The sequence below is a fragment of the Meleagris gallopavo genome, chromosome 25, assembly GCF_905368555.1.
Source record: "Meleagris gallopavo chromosome 25, MGAL_WU_HG_1.1, whole genome shotgun sequence".
NCBI lineage: Eukaryota > Metazoa > Chordata > Aves > Galliformes > Phasianidae > Meleagris > Meleagris gallopavo.
Window position 1 is genome coordinate 1,988,073 of NC_139428.1, and position 27,712 is coordinate 2,015,784.

At 61.5% G+C, this 27,712-nt stretch overlaps 2 protein-coding genes across 9 annotated transcripts in view; both read right to left on the minus strand.

Moving 5' to 3' along the window:
• The window catches only part of WASF2 (WASP family member 2), a 28,854-nt gene extending 21,912 nt beyond the window's left edge, over positions 1-6,942 (minus strand). Inside the window, exon 1 of one of the 2 annotated variants that reach the window (XM_085208634.1) lies at positions 6,785-6,942. The gene's annotated coding sequence lies outside the window, so the exon portion shown is untranslated. The remainder of the gene's footprint in view (positions 1-6,784) is intronic. The other variant, XM_085208635.1, reaches the window with a different exon arrangement.
• Positions 6,943-16,920: 9,978 nt separating this feature from the next.
• Positions 16,921-27,712, minus strand: part of AHDC1 (AT-hook DNA binding motif containing 1) — a 45,559-nt gene continuing 34,767 nt past the window's right edge. For 3 of the 7 annotated variants that reach the window (XM_085208509.1, XM_085208514.1, XM_085208508.1), the window contains 5 exons: positions 26,202-26,364; positions 24,734-24,774; positions 19,584-24,628; positions 18,934-19,474; positions 16,921-17,565 (listed from right to left, as the gene is read on the minus strand). In XM_085208509.1, coding sequence (XP_085064635.1) covers positions 19,626-24,551 — 4,926 coding nt within the window. In that variant the 5' untranslated portion in view covers positions 24,552-24,628; positions 24,734-24,774; positions 26,202-26,364 and the 3' untranslated portion in view covers positions 16,921-17,565; positions 18,934-19,474; positions 19,584-19,625. Of the gene's footprint in view, positions 17,566-18,933; positions 19,475-19,583; positions 24,629-24,733; positions 24,775-24,864; positions 24,958-26,201; positions 26,365-26,763; positions 27,325-27,712 lie in introns of those variants that run through there. The other 4 variants (XM_085208507.1, XM_085208510.1, XM_085208511.1 and 1 more) reach the window with 4 other exon arrangements.

Consider the following 27,712-nt stretch of genomic DNA (forward strand, 5'->3'; position numbering starts at 1 on the left):
CTGTGAGGACACACGTCAGGAGGGACGCGGGGCTCCTCCAGCCCGCGCTGCTCCGGCTTTGTTGCCTCCTAGGAAACAGCAAAAGGAGCAGAGCACTCCCCATTAAACCTAGCAGTGATTTTGGCAAGGACACGAAGTCAGCGGCAATACAGCCTCAATCAACAGGTGGCTTTGGTGTGCTCGGGGCCAGAGGAGCCCCCTGAGGTTCTCACTTACCCCAGGAGCACGGAGGCAGCCACGCCGTGGTGACACCTGCAAACTCCAAATGCATTTCAGCCTTCCTTCTCAGCAGACAAAGCCCATCTCAGCCCCCACTCCTTTAACACGCGCTCAACTCTTTGGATTAATGGAGGAGTGGAGGAACAACCCGGTTCCAAGTGTTTTCTATACAGCTCAACTGCTCTTTCAGTTTCCACTCACGCCTGGATAATTATATCACAGCTCCGAGTGCCCCCACCCTTCTGCTGCACTTGGGGAATACTGCAAAGATAAGTCTTTTCTTAATTATTAAATGTAAATAGCTCATTAAATATAATCCAATTACTTTAATTGTAAGAAAAAGGAAGTAATTACAATATGTACATGCATTCTTGCCTGAACGTTTTTGAATATCTTAAACGAATCTTTGCAGCATTAATATTTTAAGTTAACCTTTGACACCAGCAAAAATAAAGAGAGAGGCCCCGATGTTCTGCAGGAGTGCTGCGTGTGTGCTGGGATTTCTGTCACAAAAAACCAAACTAAAACAACAGGACGGCCTGGAGCATCTGAACTGAAACGGTTTGCAAAGGGCACCTTAATAAAGTCACAACAACACGTGAGGTTTTTCGACTGCAGGAGGCAGGAGTGCTGTGCGCGAGGCTGCATTCGGAGCCCTCGTGGGGTTTTTTTGGGTGTAAGGAATTGAGAGATGGAGAAAGGAGATGGATGGAGGGCAACGCACGCATCCGTGATGGGGAGATGAGCCCACGGACCCCAAACCCCAATCCTGGGGTTCTGCTTCCCCATTCCAACACGGCTCCAGCAGGCAGGGATGGATCTGCCCAGCCGGGCACAGTGGATGTGGTGATGGGCACCTGTGTAACCCCATGGGACAGCCTGAACAACAGCCCTGTAACCAACACCGCTTCCACGCCGTGCTCTGGGCCCAGCAGTGACCTCACCTCACGTAACCTGCGCAACCCCGGGCTCTGCCTCAGCCCCAAACCACAGCAGAGGCTTCGAAGCCATCACTTTATTCAGCTCATCTTTGCGGGGAGAGACGAGGCTGCATCTCATCTTCAGCATCACGAGGGATGCTAAAGATGCGAGTCTTTCTAACAAAGCTGTGATAAGTTGCTTTATGGAAACCTCCCACTGGAAGCAGACCCTACAAGTAACCCCGATACAACGTTCGTCCTCAATAGCAGCCCAAGGGCCGTCCCAGGCGTGCTGCGTGCCTCCAGCTCCACCTGGAAAGGGAAGTGGCCGCTACTGAAGGTGAAGGTTTGACACAAGCAGCATTCAGAGCCACATGCCTTCCTCCAGCACACCATTGGCTCAGCAGCTGTTGCCATTCAAAGAGCAGGATCTGGGTGTGTGCACCCTTCTTTCTTTTTGTGCCTGGTTGGTTGGTTGGGTTGTTGTTTTTTTTTTTGCAGCTGCAAGGCCAAACACTACACATGAGCTGTCTCTTACGGTGCACAAAAGCAGGGTGTCTGAAAGGGAACTCCTCCTGCTCTGGCAGGCACTCAGCACGCCGTGCTGGGCTAAGGGGTGGTCGGGGAACTTTCACCCATCCATTCAGCCAGAGCTGCCGTTCCCCCTCCCTCTCAATTAAATCCTATTTTTTGCACTCCATGCATGAAGCACGGCCACGCCAATACATCAGATATTGTGGCTGATAGCCTTCTCTGAATGCCACTTCAAGCCCTCCAGCACGGAGCCGCCTGAAAGCAAAGCATCATTCATTCTTTGAGCAGCAGAAAAAGACTTTCGCCGTGCGGAGTTGAAGCGAGGCTCTCAGAAAGAAGGAAAGGGCATCCAGTGAAAGAGGAAACGAGAAATTAAAACCACATTCAATCTTATTAGCCGTAATACAAGAGGTCAACAAAGTGCTCTGCAAAACTGTGCAGAGCGAGAGCAGATTCAGGCAGAGCTCACTCCCATGCAGTGATACCAGCCAGCCCGGCTGCTGCACAGGGAAGCAAAGGCTGTGAGCAGCTCTTGCGTGGAGCCAGATGGAAGGGCGAGGGCTGGAGGCATTACCTCATGTATGCTAACAGCACTGGGCTGGGAGGAATCTTCCCCCTCCTCCTCCTCCATCTGAAACGTTTTCTCTCTCTCTCTCTCTCTCTCGGGATTTCCAGCATCTTATAAGCGAAGCCTCTTTGAAGCACCGCAAAGTGGCGTTGCTCATCATTGAGGTAATGATAGTAAATAAGCTCCAGTATTTTGTTGAGCCTTTTCCTTCTGCTTTACAAACAAAAGGTCAGAGTCATTAGCCCAGTTTGATGAGGAGGAATGGGAGCTGGCAACGTTGCTCCGGAACATCACAGGAAATATCAGCAAGCAAACAGGACACAGACCTGACACTGAGAGCCACCCCAGCACTGGGGGACACGGAGCAGAGCACAGCCAAACCGCAAGGTGGGTGCAGAGCTGCCCTCCTCCCCCCCGACCTCCTCCATCTGGGAGGAATGCTACCGTTCAGATCCACGAGAAGAGGGCCTTTGCTTCCTATGGAAACTGGCCAAATGAATGCATCACCGTGCGGGTGAAATGAGTGCCTTCCATCGGGAAGGTCCTCCGACTGCAGCAGACAACGCAGGAGAAGAGCTCAGCGCTTACTGAGGACTTCCCAGCAGAAACCAAAGTGATCAGCCCACGGTTCGGGTTTGGTGGAGTAAGAAGGAATCGTTTTTAGCACAGAAATCTGTGTGTGCTGTCCCTCCCACCCCCTGCAGCACACCTTACCATGCAGAACCGAAACCTCCAAGCCAGCAGGCATCTCAGAGCCGCAGTGATGGAGCAGCAGCAGCCTGCCATGCAGAAACTAAGCCTTAAGAACAGGTGCCAAGCTCTGCCACCTCGCAGGCAGCTGCCATCCTACTCTCCAGGAGCACAGAACCACAGAATGGCCAGGGTTGGAAGGGACCTCAAGGATCACGAAGCTCCAACCCCCTGCCACACGCAGGGCCACCAACCTCCACCTTTAACACCAGCCCAGGCTGCCCAGGGCCCCATCCAACCTGGCCTTGAACACCTCCAGGGATGGACGGGGATCCACAGCCTCTCTGGGCAGCTGTTCCAGCACCTCCCCACTCTCTCTATGAAGAACTTAACCACAGCACCCCATAAAGCCCCACACTTCTCCCACACGCGGGTCCAGGGCTCAGCACGCGGCAAATGCTCTGCACCGCCTCACTGGAACACTGAGCTTGAGGTCTGGGAAGGGTCTGCTGGGAGGAGAAAATCCTGCTGCCCTTCAGCCAGAAAAGCAAACCATGCCTGAACCAGGACCTCGTTCCAACCCCGTGCAGAAGCTCCTGTTCACGTTGTGCCCTTTGCAGCGAAGCCTCCCCTCCTCACAGAGGAAACGCAGGGCGTCCTGATTGCACAGGGTTGCAGAAACACAAAGGAAGTGAATGCCACCAGGGTGGTTCTGCTCTGAGCAGTCATTTGCTTATTACCCAGAAGCCACCTCCACGGCGTTTATAAATACCCCAAATATTTAAATAAACGTTAATCTGCCGTAACCAAGGGCCTGATCTGACAAATATTTACCCTCGTGCAGCTGGTACAGACACACAGCTCCTTCCTAAGGCTCCCAGAGGAATGCTGCTGGATGCAGCACCCCATCCAGAGGGGTTGGATACAGCTGCATCACCCAGGGCTAAGCACCACCAAACCCACTGCCAAAACAGAAACCCTACACTGACAATGAGCCTGAAAAGCCTCCAAAGAGCAGCAATCCAGAAGGATCAAAGCAGCGTCTTGCACTTGTTGGAACCTTCCTTATTACAGTCCATCCAAAAACCTCATTGGGTGGGAGCGTCCGCCTTCACCTTTGTTCACCCATCATCATTTAAAACAAACAAGCAAACAAAAAAGCTGAATTTACCCACGTAACCGTGAGCACATGAGGCAATCAGTGCAGTTTTAACCCCTCCGCCCACGCTCTGCGATTATCTAAGCTTTGTGAATGAAATCAGCTTTTCCTAGACCAGCCCAGAAGAATGAGATACATCCCAAGTATGCTGAGAAACTGGGCTGGCAGTTATCACAGGGCTTCTATTATTCATCATGAATCACCACTGCCTGCAAACACCTTCTGAACCACCACTCCAAAACGCACCGTTCTGCTCAGCACGCTGTTATTCACGAAGGAAACGGCCTTCTGTGCTGCTCCAGAAGAACACAGAGCTACAGCAAGAAGCACGGGTGAGCCCACTGGCCAGCATTCTGCTGCCCCTTTGGTTTCACAGGGCTGGGAGCAGAGGTTGAGAACAGTGAAATGAAGCAGGACCTTGCCAGCATCGCCCTGCAGCAGCTTGGGAAAGCCTGAGCAGCAGCACAGAGCTTGGAAAGGGTGGGATTTGGGGGATTTTGAACTTGCTGCAAAGCAAGAAAACAAACAAAAAAAACCCCCCACATTTAGGTTTAAAAGCAGTGCAAACGTGCGGTTTGGAGGAAAAGCTGGCACTCAGTTTGCAATCGGAAGGCTCTTCCCTTACAATTCACATTATGTACAGCAAGGGAAACCTGCTCTCATCTGCACACAGCCAGGCTCCAGAACCACAGAACGGCCTGGGTTGCAAAGGAGCACAGCGCTCATCACTTCCAACCCCCTGCTGTGTGCAGGTCACCAACCAGCAGCCCAGAGCCACATCCAGCCTGGCCTTGAATGCCTGCAGGGATGGGGATCCACAGCCTCCTTGGGCAACCTGTTCCAGTGCCTCACCACCTCTGTGTCCAAAACTTCCTCCTCAGATCCAACCTAAAGCTCCCACCACCAATGCAAGGTGAAGGGTTGGAAGGCAGAAGTGCTGCGTTTGATCCTGCAGCCACCAACCCGCCCAGGGATGATCCACCAAACACCAGGGTTAGGTGGCCTCTAAAGCATGGGCAACACTCTCACATCCAAACTCTGGGAGCTCAGTCCTCACAGTGGCAAAGGAAAGAAAACAAAAGCATTCTGCTTACTGCACCCAGCTGTGGGATCAAGCCTGTCCCTGGCTGTGACTGCAAGCCGACTGTCAAAGCCACTCTTATCAGCGCACTGCTGTGTTTTCAGTGGGTAGATGTTAGCTTTGGTTTGCTTTTAACTAAGTTTTGGATGAAACTCTCTCAGTTTCGATGACAAAATCCCACTCGAGGTCAACGCGAGGCAAACCAGAGCGAGAAACGCCGCTGTGCAACGCTCACAACTTCTGCAGCACTTCACAGCAACCCATTCTGCAGGCGTCTCACATCGATGGAAAGCACAACCAGTCCCCCTCCTCATGTGACCTTCAGTACTTCCCACAAAGTAATGCTGTGCATCAGCTTTGCCACAAGGGAACTCACACACACACACACACTGTTGGCTCGTTCTGTCCTTTGCTCCCAACTTTTCCCTTCTCACAAGTCCCACGGGAGGACACACGAGTGTGAGGGCCTGGTAAACCACAGCCCTGTGTGAAGCAGGTGGATTTAATACAACTTTATTACCACTGAGCTTATTTCACGTCCACTAACATCTGCAGCGCTGATGGCTTGATGTCACCGGACAAATGAAGCTCCTGAAGGCCAACTTGGTGTTCAGAAGCAGTTCTCTTAACCCACTGCATGGCCCCACCAGCAGTCTGATCAATGGGAAAGCATGCAATCCCGCTGCTGCTGCTAACAAAAGCAGAACAGCAGTGCCAAACGTGAAGCTTACAGCAGGGATAAGCAGAAGAAGCTCTCTGGGGTCAAATAATAGCCAAGAGGGAAGAGCTGCCATCCCTTACCTTTCACCAAAGGGCGTCTGCTATTTGTGTCCCAAAGGAGCAGCCCCAACACGAGCCTAACTACCAGCGAGGCACAACCCTGAGGACATTCACCAGCAACTTATTCCACCTCTGAAAGGAGCACGGGCTGAGGTCACTGCCAGGTCAGTCAGAGCCTCTGACCAAACTTCCCCACCAGATCGCATTAGAGCTTTCAAAGCTTGTTCAGAGGCAGAGGCTGAGAGGAGGGGGCATTTCCAACTGCGAGCTGTGGGACATGGGGGGGGGAGGAGGAGGGTCACCGTGTGCTTATGGGGCTCCCACACCTCCAGGAGGCGTTAAGGAAGGAGGCACACGGGGTGACAGCACAGCACCGCGCAGCAGCACCCAGCTGGGCACCGGGCGTTGCTGTGACACGGGGAAAAGCCCGGCACGCTGCTCACGGCGCCCTTCCCCCGCGCTGCCGTGAAGCCGTGCAGCACAGCCCTGCGCTGCCCAGCACCACCGGCCCGGCCCCCCCCGACCCCCCAGCCCTCGGTCCCAGCCCCAGCACGGGCTCACAGCGAGGCCTAAGGGCAGCCCCACGCGCAGCCCCGGCCCGCCCTCCCCCGGCCCAGCGCAGCCCCCCGCCGCCCCCGGTTCGGAGCCGTTCAGCCCCCGGGGGCGGCGAGGCCCGGAGCTCACTATGTGGCAGGAAACGCTGACCGCCTCAACCCAAGAGCTCACTATTTAGCAAGGGCTCAGCGGCCCACCCCAACGCCTCCGCCGCTCTCCTGCGGGACGGGACGACCGGAGAGGGCCGGGGAGCCGCCACTCAGCCCTCTCGCACTCACCCCGCTCCGGTGCTGCTCTCTCAGGCCCCCCGGGCTCGTTACCACCAGGGCGGGCCAGCCCGGCCGTCCGCCATTCCACAGCTCCCCCTCCCTGCCCTGACCGGGCCTGGCCCCGCCTCCTCCCGGCCGCCGGCCCGCGGCGCCATTGGATCACCGCCCAGCGATACGGTCACGCTATTGGCCGAGATCGGCTGTCTATCAAAGCCGCCCTGCGCCACTTACGTACGAAACTGGAGCAGGAGAAGAACCCCACCCAAGGTGCCGCGCAAAAAGAGTAAACAGGGCGGAACGTACCACGGGGAGGACGGGATGGGGGGGTCCGGGCGGCTTTGGAACGCGTCCCCGCGACAGAAGGAAAAGTCGCGACACCACGAACAGTTACAGCACTTTCAAAACATGTCTCTGCGTTCTGTATGGCAAGATCACGGCAAAACTCCGTGCGACTTTTGAGGAAAAGCGTCTCTTTTCCACCCTCCCCCCCCCTCACCTCCGAGAGAAGCACTTGGGTGTTGCCTTTCGCCTCTATGGTCTGACGGCCGGGGAGGAAAGTTCCACCTGGGGGAGTGGGGGTGTCACACCAGGGCGGGGGTCGGGGCAGGGACAAGGCGGGCGGGGGTGGGCAGGGCTAGGAGGGCTGGCCTGGGCTGGTGGGTCTTGGAGCTAGGGACCAGCCCAGAGGGTCCCGTGCACCATGCGGGCCCTGGGATCAGGCTGGGGGGTATGGGAGCTGGGGGTACCCAGTGTGGGGGTATTGGGACCTGGAGGTATAGGGAATGGGGGTACTGGGAGCTGGGGGTACGAGGGATGGGGTTGCTAGGAGCTGGGGTACCCAATATGGGGGTACCTGGTATGGGGGTACTGGGCCTGAAAATACGTGGCATTGAGGATACCAGACTTAGGAGTACTCAGCACAGGGGGTATCAGGCCCAGGGCCATCCAGCTTTAGGGGTATTGGGTCCTGGGGGTACCCAGCACTTGACATGCTGAGCCCTGGGGGTACCCTGTATGGAAGTGCCAGGCTTGGGAGTACCCAGCATGGGGGTACAGGGCCCAGGGATACCCAGCACTAGGAGTGCAGGGCCTGGGGTGCCTGGCACTGGGCCCTGGGGAACCTAATTTGGGGTTACTGGAGCTACTCAGCATGGAGATACCACCGGGCATGGGGATGCTGGGCAGTAGGGCGCTTGGTACTGGGGGTGCTGGGCTCAGAGGTACCCTTGAGCCTTGCTCACCATCCTGCTGGTCCTCAGCAGGGTGGTGGCAATGCTGGGGACCCCCCCTTCGGTCTGCACACAGCACGGGTTGCTATAGAGCAGTAATCCTCCTCCTGGAGGAGACACCCTCGGGGGGGAAAGGAAGAGAGAGAACAAAGATTTCCATTGTCCCAAACTGCAGGAGCAAATACTTGATCAAAAATTAACAGCGCGGTGCACCGCTGCCGCAGCGCTTCTGTCTGTGCACCTGGAGCATTAAATCTTTCTTCCCCTGCCTGATTACAAACAGGAACGCTGGGTTCATTTCTGCCTGGAGAAGCTGGAGGCAAAATGAATGGTGTGAGGTGCAGGCGGCTCTGCTGGGGGCTTTAAAATGGATTGCTCCCAAATCCAGCCAACCCAGGTATTGCAGTGCTGGACTTCAGGGTCTCACCTCCACCGCTGCCTCCTTTCACACCTCCTGGTCGAGATGGGCACGTGGACGTGTTGGAAGTGGCTGATTCTCACCTGTTTTGCACCTCTCACATGCACGGCGCCCTGGGATGGGATGCTCAGCTGCAGCCCCCATCCACCAGCAACATCCATGGGTGCAAGGACGGGGGTGGGAACGAGGACGGGGCCTCAAGGCGCAGCTGGAGGCTGTGGGCTCCAGGTTTTCCAGGCTGCCAGCCAGCCGTTGCCTTGAAGAAGATCTGCTTCTATCTCAAGGTGTCACAGCCTCAAGGGAACCACCTAATCTGTATCTGCGCTGCAACCTTTATCTCTCCCCGCCTGTGTGAGAGGCTCTGTTTATAGCTGCCGAATAATACCTGCTAAATTGCAGGATCCAGCCCCCCCGCTGTACCCCCTGACACTTGTTTCTCTGCAAGAGGGATGCTCTCGCCTGCCAGGTGCTGTTTTCTGGAAAGAAATGATGCTCTGGGGGCCAGGGACAGGCAGCCAGGCTGCTCCTGCCTCTCTTCTGGGTGGGCTCCAGCAATGTCCAAACCCCCACTCACCTAAAAGGGCCCTTCTCCACATTGCTGCCCCTCTGGCTCCGTCCCACCCCTGCTTTCCTCAGCCTGGGCTTTGCTCCTCATTAAAATCAGACGGTATCCAGCAGATCCAGCCTCATCTTTCCTCACCCCACAGACAGGGATGAGCAGAAATCCTTGGCTGAAGAGATGAGCTCCCAGCTTATCTTGTGCTGTGCTGCCCAGCCTCGCATGGGGCCGTGGCCACGTCCTCACTCAGGGATGCTGGGGAAGGGGGGGGAGCATTGGGTGCCTGTCCCCAGCTGGCTGCCCCTGTGCTGTCCTTGCACACAAAATGGCTGAGTAGAACGCAGCATGAAGGCAGAGTGGCTCCAGCTGCATCCCTGCAGGAAGGGAGCCAGGGCTGGCAGCACCAGAGCTGCAGAGATGCTCTGGAAACAGACACACAATGACACGCTCTGGGCTTGTCCTGCTTCTCTGCTTCTCGTGAGTCGCAGCCCTACCAGCATCAATCTGGGCTGCAGAGGGAAGCTGGGGTGCACAGAGGATGTGGGGTGCACATGAAGTGCATGAAGTGCCCAGGGTGCCTCGGGCTTGCAGGGTGCATGGGGTGCAAGCAGCACTGAGGGTTCTTGATGCACATGGGATGCATGAAATGCACAGAATGCATTGAGGGTGCACGGAGCACATGCAATGCATGAGGTGCCCATGGTGCATGGGATGCAATGCAGCACGTGGAATGCACGGTGTGCCCATGGTGCAGGGGATGCAATGCAGCACATGGGATGCACAGGGTGTCCATGGTGCGTGGGATGCAATGCAGCACATGGGATGCACAGGGTGCCCATGGTGCAGGGGATGCAATGCAGCACATGGGGCGCACAGGGTGTTCATGGTGCAGGGGATGCAATGCAGCACATGGGGTGCACAGGGTGTCCATGGTGCAGGGGATGCAATGCAGCACATGGGGTGCACAGGGTGTCCATGGTGCAGGGGATGCAATGCAGCACATGGGGCGCACAGGGTGTTCATGGTGCATGGGATGCAATGCAGCACATGGGGCGCACAGGGTGTTCATGGTGCAGGGGATGCAATGCAGCACATGGGGCGCACAGGGTGTCCATGGTGCATGGGATGCAATGCAGCACATGGGGCGCACAGGGTGTCCATGGTGCAGGGGATGCAATGCAGCACATGGGGTGCACAGGGTGCCCATGGTGCATGGGATGCAATGCAGCACATGGGGTGCACAGGGTGCCCATGGTGCATGGGATGCAATGCAGCACATGGGGCGCACAGGGTGTTCATGGTGCATGGGATGCAATGCAGCACATGGGGTGCACAGGGTGCCCATGGTGCATGGGATGCAATGCAGCACATGGGGTGCACAGGGTGCCCATGGTGCATGGGATGCAATGCAGCACATGGGATGCACAGGGTGCCCATGGTGCATGGGATGCAATGCAGCACATGGGATGCACAGGGTGCCCATGGTGCAGGGGATGCAATGCAGCACATGGGATGCACAGGGTGCCCATGGTGCATGGGATGCAATGCAGCACATGGGGTGCACAGGGTGTCCATGGTGCAGGGGATGCAATGCAGCACATGGGATGCACAGGGTGCCCATGGTGCATGGGATGCAATGCAGCACATGGGATGCACAGGGTGCCCATGGTGCATGGGATGCAATGCAGCACATGGGGTGCACAGGGTGCCCATGGTGCATGGGATGCAATGCAGCACATGGGATGCACAGGGTGCCCATGGTGCATGGGATGCAATGCAGCACATGGGATGCACAGGGTGTCCATGGTGCAGGGGATGCAGTGCAGCACATGGGGTGCACAGGGTGTCCATGGTGCATAGGATGCAATGCAGCACGTGGGATGTACGTTGTGCCCATGGTGCATGGGACACACAGGACACACAGGGTGCTGCTGGGCAGCTCAGCAGTGGGCAGTGGCTGTGCTGCTGACATTTACTAATCAGCTCTAACCTCGGCTGCACACCCGCTCGTCTCGCTTGCTGTCTTGTCTCCATGGAGACTCCGCAACCTTTGCTCACTCGTTAATGGTATCTCAGCAAACGAAACTCCAACGCCACCCAGCCTTCCCCTCCCGGCCCCGGCGAGGGGGAGCATCGCCCATGGGAGCCATCCTCCCGCCACCCTGCATCCCATCCCCTCCTGCAGCCGGGGATGAAAGGGACGAGGCCTTGCTAACGAAGGGCTGAGCCTTGCTGGGCCGAGCCGAGGGCAAGTTCTGAGGGTAGGCAGGAGGAGGAGGGCGAGCGGCATCCTCCAGAGCTGGGGATGCTAGGGCTGCAGCAGCACTGCTGGGCTGCAGTGCAGCCCTTCCTGGTGGGTGTATGGAGCACAGAGCCCCGGGCAGCAGCCACGCATGGGGTTCCCCCCGTGCCCCCACCCCAAAGCTCAGATCCCGCTCTGTCGCCGCCGTCCTGCTCTCTCCGGTTCTGTTTTCAAATTAACATGGGAAAGATGCCCATTACCTGCTTCCAGATAATGACTATGATTAGGCAGAGCTCTGCTGCCAGCCGAGATCTGAAGGATTTCTGTGCACTCCAGCAGCGCTTGCCGGTGCAAAAACAAGAGCAATAAAGTGTAAATAAAAGACTAAAGAAAATAGCGCGGTCCATCAGTGAAAGGGTGCGCAGAGGCAGCTCCAACGCTGGGCTTTGTGTGCTCTCAGTGGTTCCAGCCCCATCGCAGCCCAGGTGAGGTTGGAGCTGGGGCTGCCCCACGCCCACACCCCACGTCTGAACTCGGATCAGCCTCCAGTTGCTCAGAAGTGGGAGAGGGGGGGGGTTGGAAAGAGGGAAACAATAAATAAATTGAGACGTGTGCTTGTTTGCAGTGGGAAGGAGTAGGTGAGCTGCAATGTAATGAGCAAGGCTGGCCTTGGGGAGCTCCTGCCCGGCAGGAAGAGCTGTGGAAGGGATGAAAAAGCCAACCCCATCTCCAGAGATCTCTGCACAGAGCGCTCGTGCTATGCTGGTACCTGGGGTGCCCAGCCCTGTGCCCTGAGGCCGGTGGGCTTTTCTGCTCCTCAGAAGGATGCTGGCAACCCCAAGGGCAGGGAGCAGTGCACAGAGACAATGGGATGAGACATGCTGTGCTCTGCTGGCTGTGTGCCCCTGGCTCAGCCAGAACATCCTCCTCTCCCTGGGCAGGGTGGCAGAGCCCTCGCTGGCCCCACAGGTTCTCTTGTGGCCCAGTGCAGCGTGATTCAGCTCAGCCTTCATCCCTGTGAGGATGAGGATGGACCAGGACACAGTGAGAGGACTGCGGGATGGTGATGTCTGTGCTGCACCCACTGGCACATCTGTGGGAACATCCATGGGTGCATCCATGGCAAATCCATTGTGCATCCACTGTGCATCCATGGGTGCAACCATGGCACATCCCTGGCACATCCGTGGGCACATCCATCGTGTATCCATGGCACATCCCTGGCACATCCATGGCACATCCATGGGTGCATCCACGACACATCCATGGCAAATCCATGGCACATCCATGGGTGCATCCATGACACATCCATGGCACATCCATCGTGTATCCATGGCACATCCATGGCACAACCCTGGTACATCCATGGCACATCCATGGGTGCATCCATGACACATCCATGACACATCCATGACACATCCATGGCACACCCATGACACATCATGACACATGGCACATCCATGGCACATCCATGCACATCCATGACACATCCATGACACATCCATGGCACATCCATGACACATCCATGACACATCCATGACACATCCATGACACATCCATGGCACATCCATGACACATCCATGACACATCCATGACACATCCATGGCACATCCATGACACATCCATGACACATCCATGACACATCCATGACACATCCATGGCACATCCATGGGCGCACCCACCCTCCCCCAGCTGCTCCCTCTGACTCAGTCATTCAGGGCTGAGCTGGCAGTGGGGCATCGCTCACCTCTGGCCCCACGTTACCCCAGTGGGACGGACATGAGAGCCACGGGGCAGCCCCCAGATCCCCATCCCAGGTCAGGTCACAGTGGTCCCACTGCCTGCAGTCCGTGGGCGAGGCGCAAGGCGCAGGGCAGGAGCTAATCTCTGCTCTGATTAGGCACAGTTCCCAGCAATGGAGGTTTCTTCCTTTTTTTTTTTTTTTTTTTTTTTTCCCTTCTCCCCCCTCAGTGATAACAAATAATAATATAATCCCCTTAATCCCTCCCCGAGGAGCCGGCGTGCACACCGAGACAGGAAGCGCCGCGCTTCTGCCACCGCTGATAACTCACAGCAGTCCGGGCCCTTGGAAAAACAAGCGGTGGGGTTGGCACCGAACCCCGTACGGCTCCCATCCCAAACCCCACACGGACCCCAACCCATTGCCAGCCCCAGGTGGGCACGCCTGACCTCGCTCCTGGCTGCTTCCTACAGGGCAGGGCCACCATAACCCCGACAGCTCTGCCCTTGTAGGACCCAGCTGCCCTCCCCGCCCCACCGCCTCCATGACCCTATAACCCCCCCAATGCCTCCTGCTTCCCCTGCAGAGAAGCCCCCCCCAGGGGCTGGGCACCCCTCTGCTCCCCACAGTGTTGGGGATGTGCTCCGAGTGCCCCCACCCCATGGGGTCAGGACCCCCTGTCGCACCCCCAAAAGGAGCACCGCCTCCCACCCCACTGAGCGGGGTGTGGACACACTGATGTGGGGTTCCCCATCCCCTCCCAATCCCTGGGTGTCCGGGGGAACCCAAACCTCCAGCTTCCGAACCCCACTGCCCTACTGGGGGCTGTGCTTAGGGTTGGCACGCAGCCCCCCCGGCTCCATCACCCAGCAAACATTACTGCCAGCCTGGCAAGAGCCTTCGCTTCCCTCCCCTGCTCTCCCGGCCCCCGCTCTGCTGATCTCAGCTCCTCCGGCTCCAGCACGGCTGTGAAAATTACCAGAGAGTGAAGATCTGTGTGAGGCTCTGTCCTCCCCTCCCACGGCCACACAGCCCCCCCACCGCCCCCCGGGATGGGCGGCCACAGTGCTGCCATGTGCAGGGATGGGGGGCACAACGGGGCGTGGGGATGTGAGGGGCACAGGGGGCTGCGGTGGGGGCATGGGGGCACGTTGGAGACACGGGGGGCATGGGGCACACGGGGGACTTGGGGGCACTTGTGAGGACATGGGGATGCAGTGGGGACAAGGGGATGTACTGGGGACATGGGGGGCACTGGGGACATGAGGGGGGCTTGGGGACGTGGTGACACATTGAGGATATGGGGATGTACTGGGGACTTGGGGGCATGGGTGCACTGGGGGCACGGGGACATGATGGGGACATGGGGGTGTACTGGGGACGTGGGGGTGCACTGGGGATGTGGTGACACACTGGGAACATGGGGGTGCTCTGGAAACGTGGGGACACACTGGGGACACGGGGACACGTGGGGGACTTGGGGACGCACTGGGGATATGGGGGAAGTACTGGGGACTTGGTGACACATTGGGGTCGTGGGGATATAATGGGGACACAGAGGGGCACTGGGGACATGGGGGGTGTACTGGGGACGTGGGGACATGATGGGGACATGGGGGTGTACTGGGGACGTGGGGACATGATGGGGACATGGGGGGTGTACTGGGGACGTGGGGACATGATGGGGACATGGGGGTGTACTGGGAACATGGGGACATGATGGGGACATGGGGGTGTACTGGGGACGTGGGGACATGATGGGGACATGGGGGTGTACTGGGGACGTGGGGACATGTTGGGGACATGGGGATCTGTACTGGGGACGTGGGGACACACCGGGGGCATGGAGACACACTGGGGACCTGGAGATGCACTGTTGTGCTGGGACACATTGGGATGCACTGGGGTGTGTGAGCAGCATGGGGACGGACTGGGGGGACATGGGCGCACAGCAGGGAGGTGGGCACGGACTGAGGGATGCGGGCACACAGCAGGGCAGCAGTGCCCGGCGCCAGCAGCGCTGTGGGTTCGCAGGGTGCCGACCGCCCCGGTTATTTGCACGGCGCCAGGCTGGGCTTGATTAAAACAGAGGCAGGGCAGAGAGGGGACGAGATGGCTCAGGGGAATGTTAATGGGCTCCAGAGCTTTCTGCCCGGCTGGGCTGAGTCCAGCACGTGGATATGGGGCTGATGGGCACAGCTGCATCAGCAGGACCCCAAAATGGGGCGGGGGTCCTCCAGCACCGCACTCACCATCACACCCAGAGCCCGAGTCACTGCAGGAGGAGCGGAAGGAGCACGGGGGGGGGGGCACGGGGGAGGGGGAAATAGCTTCCCAGGGCTTGGTCCTTCCTCTGGGAAAGCAGCACTGCAGCTGAGGCCCTCCCTGCAGTGGGGACACCTCCAGCAGCCCCTGCCCACCCCCCCCGTGTCGCAGTGGGGTCAGGGATGAAGGTGGCATTGCTGAGAGCTGGGGGGGCTTCGGTGGGGAGATGCCAGCTGCGCCAGGCTGACGTGGGGAATGGCCTCCCTTCCTCGTTAGCTGTGATTAGCATGTCAAGTGGGTGAGCTTCGTGGGTATGGAGGACGGGAGGGAAGAATAATGGCTTCAATTTTCTTCACCGCAGTGCCATTAATTTGAAGGGGAGAGGTGGCACCGTGCCCCCAAAATGGCACTGGAGCAAAGTGGAGGGACGGTGCCCTCCTGCACAGTGCAGATCCTAGAGTTTGGGTGGCACTGGGGTGGGCACTGCTACCCAATGGGTCCCCGCAGCTCAACCTGCGAGTCCATGGGATGGAGATCATCTCTGGTGGATGTCAGTGGGATGGGGATGATCCTTGGGGATGGGGTGGAGGTCTATGGGATGGAGGTGGTCCCTGGGGATGGGATGGAGGTCTATGGGATGGAGGTGGTCCCTGGGGATGGGGTGGAGGTCTATGGGATGGAGGTGGTCCCTGGGGATGGGATGGAGGTCTGTGGGATGGAGGTGGTCCCTGGGGATGGGATGGAGGTCTGTGGGATGGAGGTGGTCCCTGGGGATGGGATGGAGGTCTGTGGGATGGAGGTGGTCCCTGGGGATGGGATGGAGGTCTGTGGGATGGAGGTGGTCCCTGGGGATGGGATGGAGGTCTATGGGATGGAGGTGGTCCCTGGGGATGGGGTGGAGGTCTATGGGATGGAGGTGGTCCCTGGGGATGGAGTGGACAGCCCCAGGGATGCAGGTGGTGATGCTGCAGCCCCCCCAGATGCCAGCAGTGCTCTCCCATCCCCGCCACCCACAGCCCCCCCCCGCTTTATCCCAAGGACCCTGGGGGACACTCTGGGTGCTGCAGGCACTGCAGAGCAGCCCTCCCACCCCCCCACTTTGTTCCCTGCCCCACAGCAATGCCTCCTCCAAACCCCAACCTCTTGCACCTGATGGGGGGGGGGGGAGGGGGCTGCACCCCACCCTCCTCACTCCCAGCATCCCAACCCTACAAGGGGACGTGAGCTGAGCTATGGGGCACCCTTCCAACCCCATACACCTTTATTTTGGGGGAGGGGCTCACATGGCACCACGCAGACACCCCCACGGTGCTGGCTGCGCTCCCCCCGCACCCCTTGTCCATCAGCATGCACTGTGTGCTGTTCTCCATAGCAACCTCATCCCCCCCCCCCACAAACCCCCCCCCAGCACCACACAACACCTCTCTGCAGCAGCTGTGAGCCCCCCCCAAAGGGTGCTGCAGGGCTGAGCCCCATCCCTACAAGTTGGAGAGGGGGTAGGCGGGCACCCATGGGTGCTGGGGGGGCACGGTGCTCCCTGGGGGGATGGAGATGCTCCAGGTGCCCCCCCAGGACCCCACTCACCGCCCCCCCCCCCCCCATAGGCAACAATGGGGCTGAGCCCCCCCCCGACCTGCCCCCCACCCCCCCAGAAAGCCGCACGCCACAAAAGCACAGTGGATGCGCGGGGATGCAATATACAAGACACGATTTATAATAAAACATTATATACAATAAATAGGTTATTGTCACTTTTTTTTTTTTTCCTTTTTTTTTTCTCTTTTTTTTTTTTGTGTGTGTGTTTTTTTTTCCTCTTTTTTTTCCTCGGTCGATCTGTAAATAAGTTTTCTCAGTGCACACCGATGGGATTCTGCTCTTCTCTCCGCATTGTCCCCTTTTTGCTTCAGGTTTTCGCCACCATCTGATGCTCTCTCCACATTTCCCCCCTTTTTAATTTTATTCTTTTTTTTTGGGGGGGGGTCGGGGGTCGGGGGATGAATTTTTTTGCCTTTTTGCTTTTTTATCTTTTTTTTTTTTTAATTTTTTTTTCTCCTTTTTTTCTTTTCTTTTCTTTTTTTTTTTTTTTTTTACCTCAAAAGTATTTACAATTGCTGGTTTTTTCTTTTGTGCAGAAAACGAAACTTAATAAAAATTAAAAATAAAAATAAAAAATAAGAATCATTTCGAAATCCGAAGAGTCCCCTCTGCTTCTGGCGGTGGGGGGGGGTGGGTGTGTGGGGGGGGGGAGGCGGCGGGGAGAAGCGGAGCCCCCTCCTCTCTCCTCTCCTCTCTGCTCTTGGGGCCGGCGGAGGGCACGGGGTGCGCTGCTGGGGGGGCTGTGGGGAAAGGAGGGGGTGGGTGGGTGTCCCCAATGGGTGGCACCCATGTAACGGGGGTCCTGAACACCACCCCCCACCCAGCACCCGCATGCCTGGGGTGTGGGGTTCACCCACAAGCAGTTTGGCACCCACCTACCCAAGGGTTTGGCACGCGTGTATCTGGGGGTCTGGGGTCCTTTTCATGCCCATTCAGCACCCATATGGCCAGGGGTCTGGGGTCCTGCTCGCCTCCATCCGACAGCCACGTACCCAGGGCTCTGGTACCCATGTGCCCAGGGATCTGGGGTCCCCATCACCCCGGTCTGGAGCCCATATACCCAGGGGTCTGACACCCACGTGCCCAGGGGTCTGGGGTCCTGTTCTCTCCTCTCACCCAAAGTGCTCAGGGGGCTGCTCACCCCACCTACTCACATACCCAGGAATCTGTCACACTCCCATACCCAGGGATCTGGGGTCCTGCTCACCTCCATCCAACACCCATTACCCAGGGGCCTGGTGCCCATCTACTGAGGGTCTGGGGTCCTGCTCACCTCTACCCACCATCCACATAGCCGGGGGTCTGGTGCCCATTACCCAGGGGTCTGAAGTCCTGCACATCTCCCATCCAACACCCACATACCTGGGGGTCTGGGGTCCTGCACCCCCCCATCATCATGCATGTACCCGGGGGTCTGGTGCCCATCTACCCAGGGGGCTGGGTCCTGCTCACCTCCATCCAACACCCACATACCCAGGGCTCTGATGCCCATCGACCAGGGGGTCTGGCATCCTGTTCATCTCAGCCTGGCACCCACATACCTGGGGCTCTGGGGTCCTCTTAATCCCTATCCTAATATCCTACCCACATATCCAGGGGTCTGCTGCTCATCTACCTGGGGGTCTGGGGTCCTGCTTACCTCATCCTGGCACCCACACATCTGAGGGCCTGGGGTCCTCATAATACTCGCCCAGCACCCACATACCCAGGGGTCTGGTGCCCATCTACCCAGGGGTCTGGGGTCCTGCACATCCCCCATCCAACACCCACATAACTGAGGGTCTGGGGTCCTGCACACCCTCCCCCCCCATCATCATGCACATACCCGGGGGTCTGGTGCCCATCTACCTGGGGGTCTGGGGTCCTGTTCACCTCCATCCCATACCACATACCCAGGGCTCTGGTGTCCAGCACATCCCCCATCCAATACCCACGTCCTGGGGGTCTGGGGTCCTGCTCACTTCCACCCAACACCCACATACCCAGGGCTCTGGTGCCCACCTACCTAGGGCTCTGGGGCCCCGCTCACCTCCATCCAGCACCCACACCCCCCAGATGTGGCACCCACGAGCACAGGGACCCCGATCCCCCCCCCATATGGCACTTACTGGGCGACAGCTGCATCTCGGGGTCCCACGGCGAAGCTGCCCAAGTCTCCTGGCGCTCAGCTCTCCGCGCTCAGCACCGTCCGGCACGACAAAACACCCCCAGCAAGTGAGCAAATGGGAGGGAAAAGAAAAAAACAAACCAGATCCCCCCCCCCAAGGGCGGCCGAGGGTCCCCACGGCACCAGGGAGGGGGGTCCGGGCCGCTGCCCCCCCGTCCGTCCGTCCGATTGTCCTTCTGCAGGGCAGTCCGGAAAGCAGCGCCGGGTTGGGGTGAGACGGAGCGGTCGTAGTACGAAGGGGCGTGGGGGGAAAAACAGGGTTTGTCTCTTTCTTCCTTTTCTCTTCTTCCATTATTTTTTTTTTTCCTTTTGTTTCGCATATTTTATAATTTTTTTTGCCTTTTTTTTTCTTTGCCTTTTTTTATCTTTTTTTTTCTTTCTTTTTTTTTTTTTTTTCATAGAAAACAAACAAACGGTTCCAATCCCAGTTAAATACAGAACTTGAAAAGTGTTCCAGAAAAAAAGTGCTGGCTAAATTACCTCTGCAAGAGAAACACAACACGGGGGAGGGGGGGAGGAGAGGGGGGAGGAGAGGGGTGAGAAGGGCCCCCCTATGCCCCCACCCCGCCCCCAGCATCACACCTCACCTACCCTGTAACAAAACCTCGCTGTCCGCTTGGCACGTCAGTGGCACTACAATGAGGTGACCGTAAACGTGTCCTCGGGGTGCTGCTCCACCATCGGCCCCAAGAACCCGCTCTTCTGGGCGGGGGCCATGACGGGGTGCCCCTGGGGTGCAAACGTGGGGTACCTGTAGTTGTCCTGCAGCTGCAGCATGGAGTCCCTCGGGACGGGGGAGATGTTCAAGTCATTGATCAGGGGACAGGCGTAGGGGCCGCGGTGGTGGGCGCGGGACATCTCCAAGGGCTCCTTCTCGCCCTTGGAGGGGTGGGGGCCGCCGGGGCTGCTCAAATGGGGGTTGAGACACGAGGGGTCCGTCCTGCCCATAAAGTCCACCAGCATGCCGGCGCCCGCCTTGCCGTCGTACGAGGAGGGGCTGCGGGTGCTGGCGGTGGGCGAGTACCAATACGGGGGGTTTTTGCAGCTGGGGGACTCGTAGTGCGGCTGCGGCATGGCGAGGTCGCGGCACGCCACGTGGGGGCCGTGCGGGAGAGCCCCCCCCTGCATGCTGTGCTTGAGCGAGTCGCAGGCGGGCAGTTTGCGCAGCTCGCCCGCCCGCAGCTCCTCCTTGAAGGCCAGGGTGGGCGAGCAGTTGGGCGAGAAGGCTTTCTGGAGGCCGGCCTCGAAGACAGCCTGCTGCCCGGGGGCTGCCAGCTGGTGGGGCAGCGCGGGGAAGTGCTTGCCCTCCAGCTCCGGCTGCCCCAGGCCGGGCGAGTCGCTCTGAAAGCCCTGCACGAACGTCCCGTCCGACGGCGTCGAGGGGTTCATGGAGTAAGGCCCGGCGTAGTCACAGGGGTCCCGCTCGCCCACCCCGAAGCCCCGCGACTGGGAGGGCAGCGGGGACATGCTGCTGTCCCCGCTGTAGTAGTCCAAGCCCAGGTCCGTGCTCTCGTGGAAGAGCGGGTTCACCGCCTGCGCCTTGCTGGGGAACTTGGCCTTGCCCGTGCCCCGCTCCTTCTTGGAGGCGCACGCCCCGCGTGAGCCCCGCGGCTGCCGAGGCCCCGTGCTGCGCTTGGAGGGGTAGACGGAGGAGGAGGAGGACGAGGAGGAGAAGCTGAGGTGTGACGCGTCAAACATGTCCACCTTCTTCCGCCGGCCCCGGCCAGGCTTGGAGTTGCTCTGGAAGAGAACGCTCTGGTTCCAGTTGTAGCCGGGCGCCGAGGACGCCTCGTTCCAGTCCATCATCAGCTTCTCCAGGCTGGACAGGCTGGACTGGCCCTCGCTGGACGAGGCCTCGCTGTTGGCGCGCCGGTATCCGGCCGGCTGGTTGAACTGCGTGCTGTCGGAGGACGACTCGGAGAAGGTCTCTGACACCGTCTGCTGCTTGGCCTTCTGCGGGGTGTAGTTGGAGATGTCCAGGATGACGTTGGGCTCGTTGAGGTGGCACTCGAAGCCCGGGTTGTAGAGCTGGCTGAACGCCTCCGAGCTCCACTCCAGCCCGCCGTAGCCCTGCCGGAACGCCCACTGCGACGCGCTGGGGAACGGCCGGCAGTTCTCGGGAGAGGGCTGGAAGGAGGCCGACCCTTTGGGCACCATGTAGCCGCCGGGAGAGACGGTGCTGGCGCGGCTGTCGCAGCGCAGCGGGGTGTGCGAGGCGCTGGAGAACTGCCCGCCCTCGGCGCTGTTGAAGAAGGAGGCTTTGCCCAGCGGCAGGCTGGGCCCGGCGCTCTGCTGCGCGTAGCCGGCGCTGTGCGCGCTGCTGGGGGACGAGGGCAGGCTGCTGCCGCTGCCGTAGGCGAAGCTGCAGTCCTTGCTGGTGGGGCAGTCCTGCGCCGGGGGGTACTGCTTCCCTGGGGGGAAGACGCCGGCGGGGGTCACGGTCTGCCCCGCGCCGTAGCCGCCGTACTGCGGGTAGCCGGCCGTGCCCGCCGGGTGCGTGGTGGGCGAGCGGGAGACGGCGGAAGGCGGCACCAGTTTGGGGAAGGCCTCGGCGCCGCGGCACTCCGAGGAGCCCGCCTGGCTGACGCCGTAACCGGCGGCGGGGCGGCCGGGAGGAAAAGCCTGCCGGGCCTGCATGGCGGCGTGGAAGGCCTCGGCGCCGGGGCCCGCAGCCGCCGGCACCTTGCCGCCCCGCGCCGGGTAGGCGGCCAACCCACCCCGCTGGGCCGCCATGGCGCCAGGAGGGGCTGCATAGGCAGCCGACTTGCGGGACTCAGAGCGTGAGGCCGAGAGGGCGAAGTCCAGCAGGTCGGAAGAATCGTCCGAGTCCAGCAAGGAGCGGAAGTACCCCGTGAAGAGGCTGTGCCGCTCCTGGCCCACCTCGGCCTGCGAGGAGCCGGCGCTGCCCGCGTAGAAGCCGGCGCGGCCCGAGGAGCCCGACTCCAGCGCGGCGGCGTGGAAAGGCCGGGCCTCGGCCCCCTGGTAGCCGCAGTTGCGGCCGGGCTGGCCGGCGGCGTGGCCGTGGTGCGGGGCCCAGGGGCTGCCCTTCTCCCCGGCCCACTCGGAGGCACTGTCGCTGAAGCTCTGCCCAGGGTTCTGCTCGGGGAACAGCACCCCGTTCTTGCGGGTCCGCCGCTTGCGCTTGGGTTTGCCCACGGGGTCGGGCTCCGGCCGGCCCCTCTTGCGCGGATGCACGGGGTCGGCGTGCAGGGCGGCGGGCGCCTTCTTCTTCTTGCCGATGCCCTCGAAGAAATCGCTGAAGGAGCAGCGGGAGGCGCGGGCCGCATGGGCTCCTCCGCGTCCGCCGAAGCCGCCCGCCTTGCCGCCGCGCCGCCGGAAGCCCTGCACGCGGTGCAGGAAGTGGGAGATGCTCTGCGTGTCGGGCGCCTGGTGGATGGACTCGGGCTCGCTGGGCGTCCAGCAGCGCGGCGGGGAGCAGCGCCCCGAGCACTGGCTCTGCCGGTTGAGGAACGCCAGCTTGGCCAACACGTCTGAGTAGTCGGCCTTGCTGTCGTTGGTGTCGGCGATGTAGGAGGGCTGCGGCGAGGCCAGCTTCTGCTTCCTCCTCCTCCTCTTCTTCACCTCCGGGACCGGCTCCTTGGGCTTGGCCTGGCCCAGCAGCAGGTTCTTGGGAGGCCGGCCCCGCTTGCGCTTCAGGATGATGGGCATCTCGCCGGGGGGAAAGACCACCACCACGTTGCGCCCGTTGTTCTTCATCTTCAGCAGCGGCGTGGGCTCCATGGAGCTGCTGGCCGCCAGCTCCTTGCCCTCCAGGTTCAGGTTGCTGCTGAGCGACGACACCTTGTAGGTGGTTTTGTTCCTCCTCCCCAGCGACACCGGGATCTTGGCCATCTTCACCACCATCTTCCGCACCCCCCGACACTTGCTCTTCTTCCCCGCTGCCGCGGGGGTCTTGGGCACCTCATCGGGCTCCAGCGCTTCGGAGGGTGGCGGGGGGGCCAGCAGCGGGGTGCTGGGCTCCTCAGGCCCGGGGGGCAGCTCAGCAGGCAGGGCGAGGGGCAGGACGCGGCTCTCGGGGACAACATCAGCCCTCCGCCCTCGCCCTGCCCTCCTCCGGCGGCACAGCATCTTTGGTTTGTCAGTCCGGCGCAGCGCGTACTTGCGGTGGTCTTCTCCGCACCTCCCGGCCCCCCGACCCCCACAGGGGCCGCGTTTCACCACGCCGCTCAGCGGGCAGCCCCCCAGGCGGGGCTGCAGGCTGTGGGGCCGTAGGGGATCCCCAGCGCCCGGCTGTGCTTCCAGCAGCTCCGGCACGGGGCCCAGCGGCTGCGGCTGCAGCAGGGATGGCTCGGAGGGCAGCAGCGGGGCTCGTGCCTCCAGGAGCTGCGGCTCCAGAGCTCCTGGCAGTGGCTCCAGCGTCTGCAGCCCCAGCGGCTCAGCCAGCGGCTCCAGCGACTGCAGCTCCAGCGATTCGGAAAGCGGCTCCAGAGACTGCAGCTCCAAGGATTCAGAGAGCGGCTCCAGCGACTGCAGCCCCAGCGGCTCCAGGTTCTGCAGTTCCAGCGACTCCGGCAGCGGCTCCAAGCTCTGCGCATCGAGCAGCTGGGGCTGCGACTCCAGGGACTGGGAATCCAGCAGCCGGGACTGGGAGTCCAGTTCTTGAGCCGGGAGCAACTGGGGCTGCGACTCCATCGGCTGCGACTCCAGCAGCTGCGTCCCTGGGCACGCCAGCGAGGCCAGCTCGTTGAGGATGTCCGCCTCGGCCAGCTCGGAGTAGTCACCGGCGTCGGGCTGTGAGCACCCCGCTTCCTCGGCGGGCGCTTTGCCGGAGGCTGGGGGCTGCGGGGCGCTCCCCCCACCGCCCTCACCCTCCCCGTCACGGGCTGGGGGCCTGGGGTGCCGCGGCGGCTCGGCTTTGCAGAGCACCCCACGCTCCTCAGGGCTGCGGATGCTGTTGGCCAAGGAGGGCGAGGAGAAGAAACTGTACTGCAGGTCGCGGTCGGCGGGCAGCAGCCGGCCGTCCTCGTGGCCGCCGCCACCGCCGCCGCTGCCGCGCAGGCTGCCGCAGTCCAGATGCACCCCGCTGCTCTTGAGGTCCTCGGAGAGGCGGTTGAGGTCCTTCATGATGTCGATGAGCTGCACCACGGGGTGGAGGTTGATGTGCCCGTTGCCGCACTTGCTCCGGAGCAGCGCGACGATGCTGTCGACGTTGCAGCGGCCCGAGGCCAGCGTCGCGTTGGGGAAGGTGTCGGGCGCCCGATCGCGGGCGGCTGCTTCCTCCGCGCTGCCCCCCAGGATCCGGGGTTCGCCGGCGCAGCCCAGCAGCTCCTCGGCCTCCTTGGTGCCGCCGTGCACGCCCTGGCACCGGTCGGCCGGGTCGCCGTGCAGCAGCGAACCCGCCTGGTGCTCCCGGCCGAGCGCCGGGCACGAGCCCTCAGGGAAGCTGAGCACACTGCAGGATAAGGCTTTCTCCGCCGGGCAAGCGGGGGGCTGCTGCGCCGGGTGCCCCGGAGGGTAGAATTTGGGCTCTCGGACGTAGTCGGGCGAGCCTCGCACAACGCTGGTCGTTACCACTGGGCCCGGGGGCTTCACGCGCATCCTGACCTCCTCCTCCCCCGCGTGCCGCTGGGCTGAGCAGGTGCTGACATGGGGGTCGGGGAAGGTGAGGCGGGGACCTGGGGGGGCAGAGAGGGACGGTGAGGATCCCGCGGCACCACCCGCGCCCCCCCCGCCCCCTCTCGGGGCGCAGACCCCCCCTGCCCACCACGGCCACGCCTTACCCTCGGCTTTGCTGCTGCTTCTGCTATTGCACTTGAGCTCTCTGCAAAGGAAGGGGTGCAGAGGGTTAGCCCCCAGTGAGGGGGACCCCGGTGCCCCCCCGTGCCAGCGCCAGTCCCTGCGAGGGCCGTACCAGGGGCCGTTCCTCCCCGGGGTGCTCCCGAGCCGGCACAGCCGGTGCCCATCACCCTGGCGCAGGGCAGGGACGGGGGGGGCCGCCTGCGATCTGGGGACAGAGGGGATAGGTTGACCGGCCCCTCCGCGGAGCCGGAACGGAGTGCGGGGCCGAGGACGCTCGGTTTAACCTCCCCAGCCCCACCCCACACGCGCAGCCCGGGCTCTGCGGCGTGCCCCGGGGTGCCGGGTTACGGGAACGGGGCGGGCGGGGGCCCTGCGGCCGCATTGCCGCTAGGTGTCCCCGGCGAGCCGCGCTGCCCGCCCGCAGAGCTGCCCGGCACGGCACGGCACGGCACGGCTCAGCGTGGCCCGGCACGGCACGGCACGGCACAGCTCGGCACGGCACGGCACGGCATAGCACGGCATGGCACTGCATGGCACTGCATAACTCGGCACGGCACGGCATTGCATAGCACGGCACGGCACAGCACGGCACGGCACTGCATAGCCCGGCACGGCACGGCACGGCATTGCATAGCACGGCCCGGCACTGCGTAGCACGGCACGGCTCAGCACTGCTCGGCACAGCACGGCACGGGGCCGAGATGGGGTCGGGGTGGGCAGGAGGAAAGTTCTTTGTTCGAGGGCAGATGGGAGGCAGGAAGCTGTTGGTGCATCGCCGGTACGAGGGATGGGGTGCCCAGGGGGTGCCATGCGGGGGCTGGGGGGCTTCCCCTCGTGGCATGCCAGCAGAGGGAACGCGGGGACGTGTGCTGGTGCAGAAAGGACGGCCCGAGGGGCGGTGAGGCACCAAAGCTGGGGGCTGTCACCCCATCCCCCGCCTCCCCCCCGCCTGCAAACACAGATCACGGAAAGTCGAGGCTGGAAAGAGTGAGCTCAGCTCCTTGGCAACCCCGGCCCATCGCCACTGCGTGCTGCCCCCCCGGCCCCCCACTCCATACCCCTCCCCGCTTCCTTCCCATCCCCCCCGGGGCCACCCCACGCACAGCTGCTACCCTAAGCCAGCTGCAGTGGGGCAGCACACGAGGTGACAGCAGCCACAGTGTCCCCCCGCCACCCCCACCTCAGTTTCCCTTTGCTGTGAGTGGGTGGCACCGCGGGGACACCTCTGAGCTCCACACGAGAACACACGGCTCTGCGGCACCCAACAGTTGGAAGGGGCACCCAGCACCCCCCCGCCCCCCTCCCACCACCCCACACCCCGCAAGCTGAGGGATCCACCGGGCGACACTTTGCCGTCCCCCTCCCACTGAAGCGAAGCAAAGCGGTGCGGTTCGCTGCCCCTCCAACCCCTCTGCTGCCCACCCAGGGCCGAGGACCCCCCCGGGCTACCTGGGCCGCGGGTGTTTGCAGTGCAGATTCACTCGGAAGCCGCGTTCGGGGCCGTCGCCGTCGCTGCTGGGCTGGCGGGGGCCCTGGGCACGTGGGAACCACTCTGCAGGCGGGCTGGCACCGTTCTCCAGTGCGCCGGGCTGGCAGGCGACCGAGCTCCCATCTGCCGAGCAAGCACAGAGACCCCCACGTGTCAGCCCATCAGCCCCGCAGCGCCCGGGGAGCTCCGCACAGGGCACTATGGGTCTGTCCATGCGGGGTGGGACACCTCCGTGTGTGTGTGTGTGTGTGCGTGGATTTGCACGGATCCGTGCTGTTCCTGCAGCTCCCATGACGCCGGTGGCCGGGGACCCCGTGCCCGTTGGCACAAGGGGTGCAGGCGCAGCCCGCGGCACGGTGCCATGTGCCACAGCCTTGCGTGAAGCTCTGCCTGTTCCCTCCCTCCCCCAGCGCGCACACACACACACACACACACACACCCGGCTCGCCGTGATCCAGGCTGTTCCCGGTGTCTGGATTAGCGTGACAACTTATCAACAAGGCAGGGAAGGAGAATTCAAACCTGTCAGGCCGTCCTCAGCCCCCTCCCGTCTCCCCGCTCTCCCGCGGGCGCAGCGGCGCTGGCACCGGGCGCAGCCCCGCAGAAACGCGCCCCTGTTGCTGCCGGGTGTAGAGTTACACCGAGGGCAATGTGGAGCAGGAAAATATGTGCTAGAAAGACCGGTCGAGTCTCTGATGAATCTGCTAATGTGCCCGGAGCTGAGAGCTGTTGGAGGGGAGTCAGGCAGGAAGGAAGCAAACAGGAGGTTTTCCAGAACAGCCGCTGGGAGCCGGTCCTCGCCGCACACGCCGCGCACGGCTCCGCGGGGAGAACGGGGCACAGCCGCGTCCCGCGACCCCGTCCCACGTCCCCATCCCGGGTCCCCGCCCCGCATCCCCCGCTCTGCGCCCCGGGTGCCGACGAGGGCTCCGCAGGGAACCCAGACCTATGGGGCGCGCGGCCCTCCCCGCTCCGGCACGCCCTGGCACACGAGGACGCGCACGCCATCAGCCCCGCACCGCCCGGCGCTGCCCTCCTGCCCCGGGCCACGCGGCCGGCGACGAGGCGCTGCCCCCCACGCAGTGCCCGCCCCACAAACCCACCTGCAGCCCCCCACCCCGAGCCGTGGGGCCGGGCAGCGCCCAGCAGCCCCCAGCAGCACCGGTCGGGATGCTCGCCGCGCCGCCGCGCTCACTTTCACCTCCTCTGCTCAGCCCCAGGCAGCTGCCACATGTTTCGCATTAGGCGCTCTGGACTTCGCCATTCCTGGGTTGCTAGCCAGGGGTAGGGCCGCTTTCCTTCTTTTTTTTTTTTTTTTTTTCCCCTTTTTTTTTTTTTTTTTTTCCTTTTGCTGGTTACAAAACACCATCCGAGACCACACAAGAGAGGAGGGATGGAGGGAGAGAGATGGATGGGAGCGGCGCTGCGGCGGGCGAAGGGGAGGGGGGGGATAGAGAGCAAGGGGGGGGGG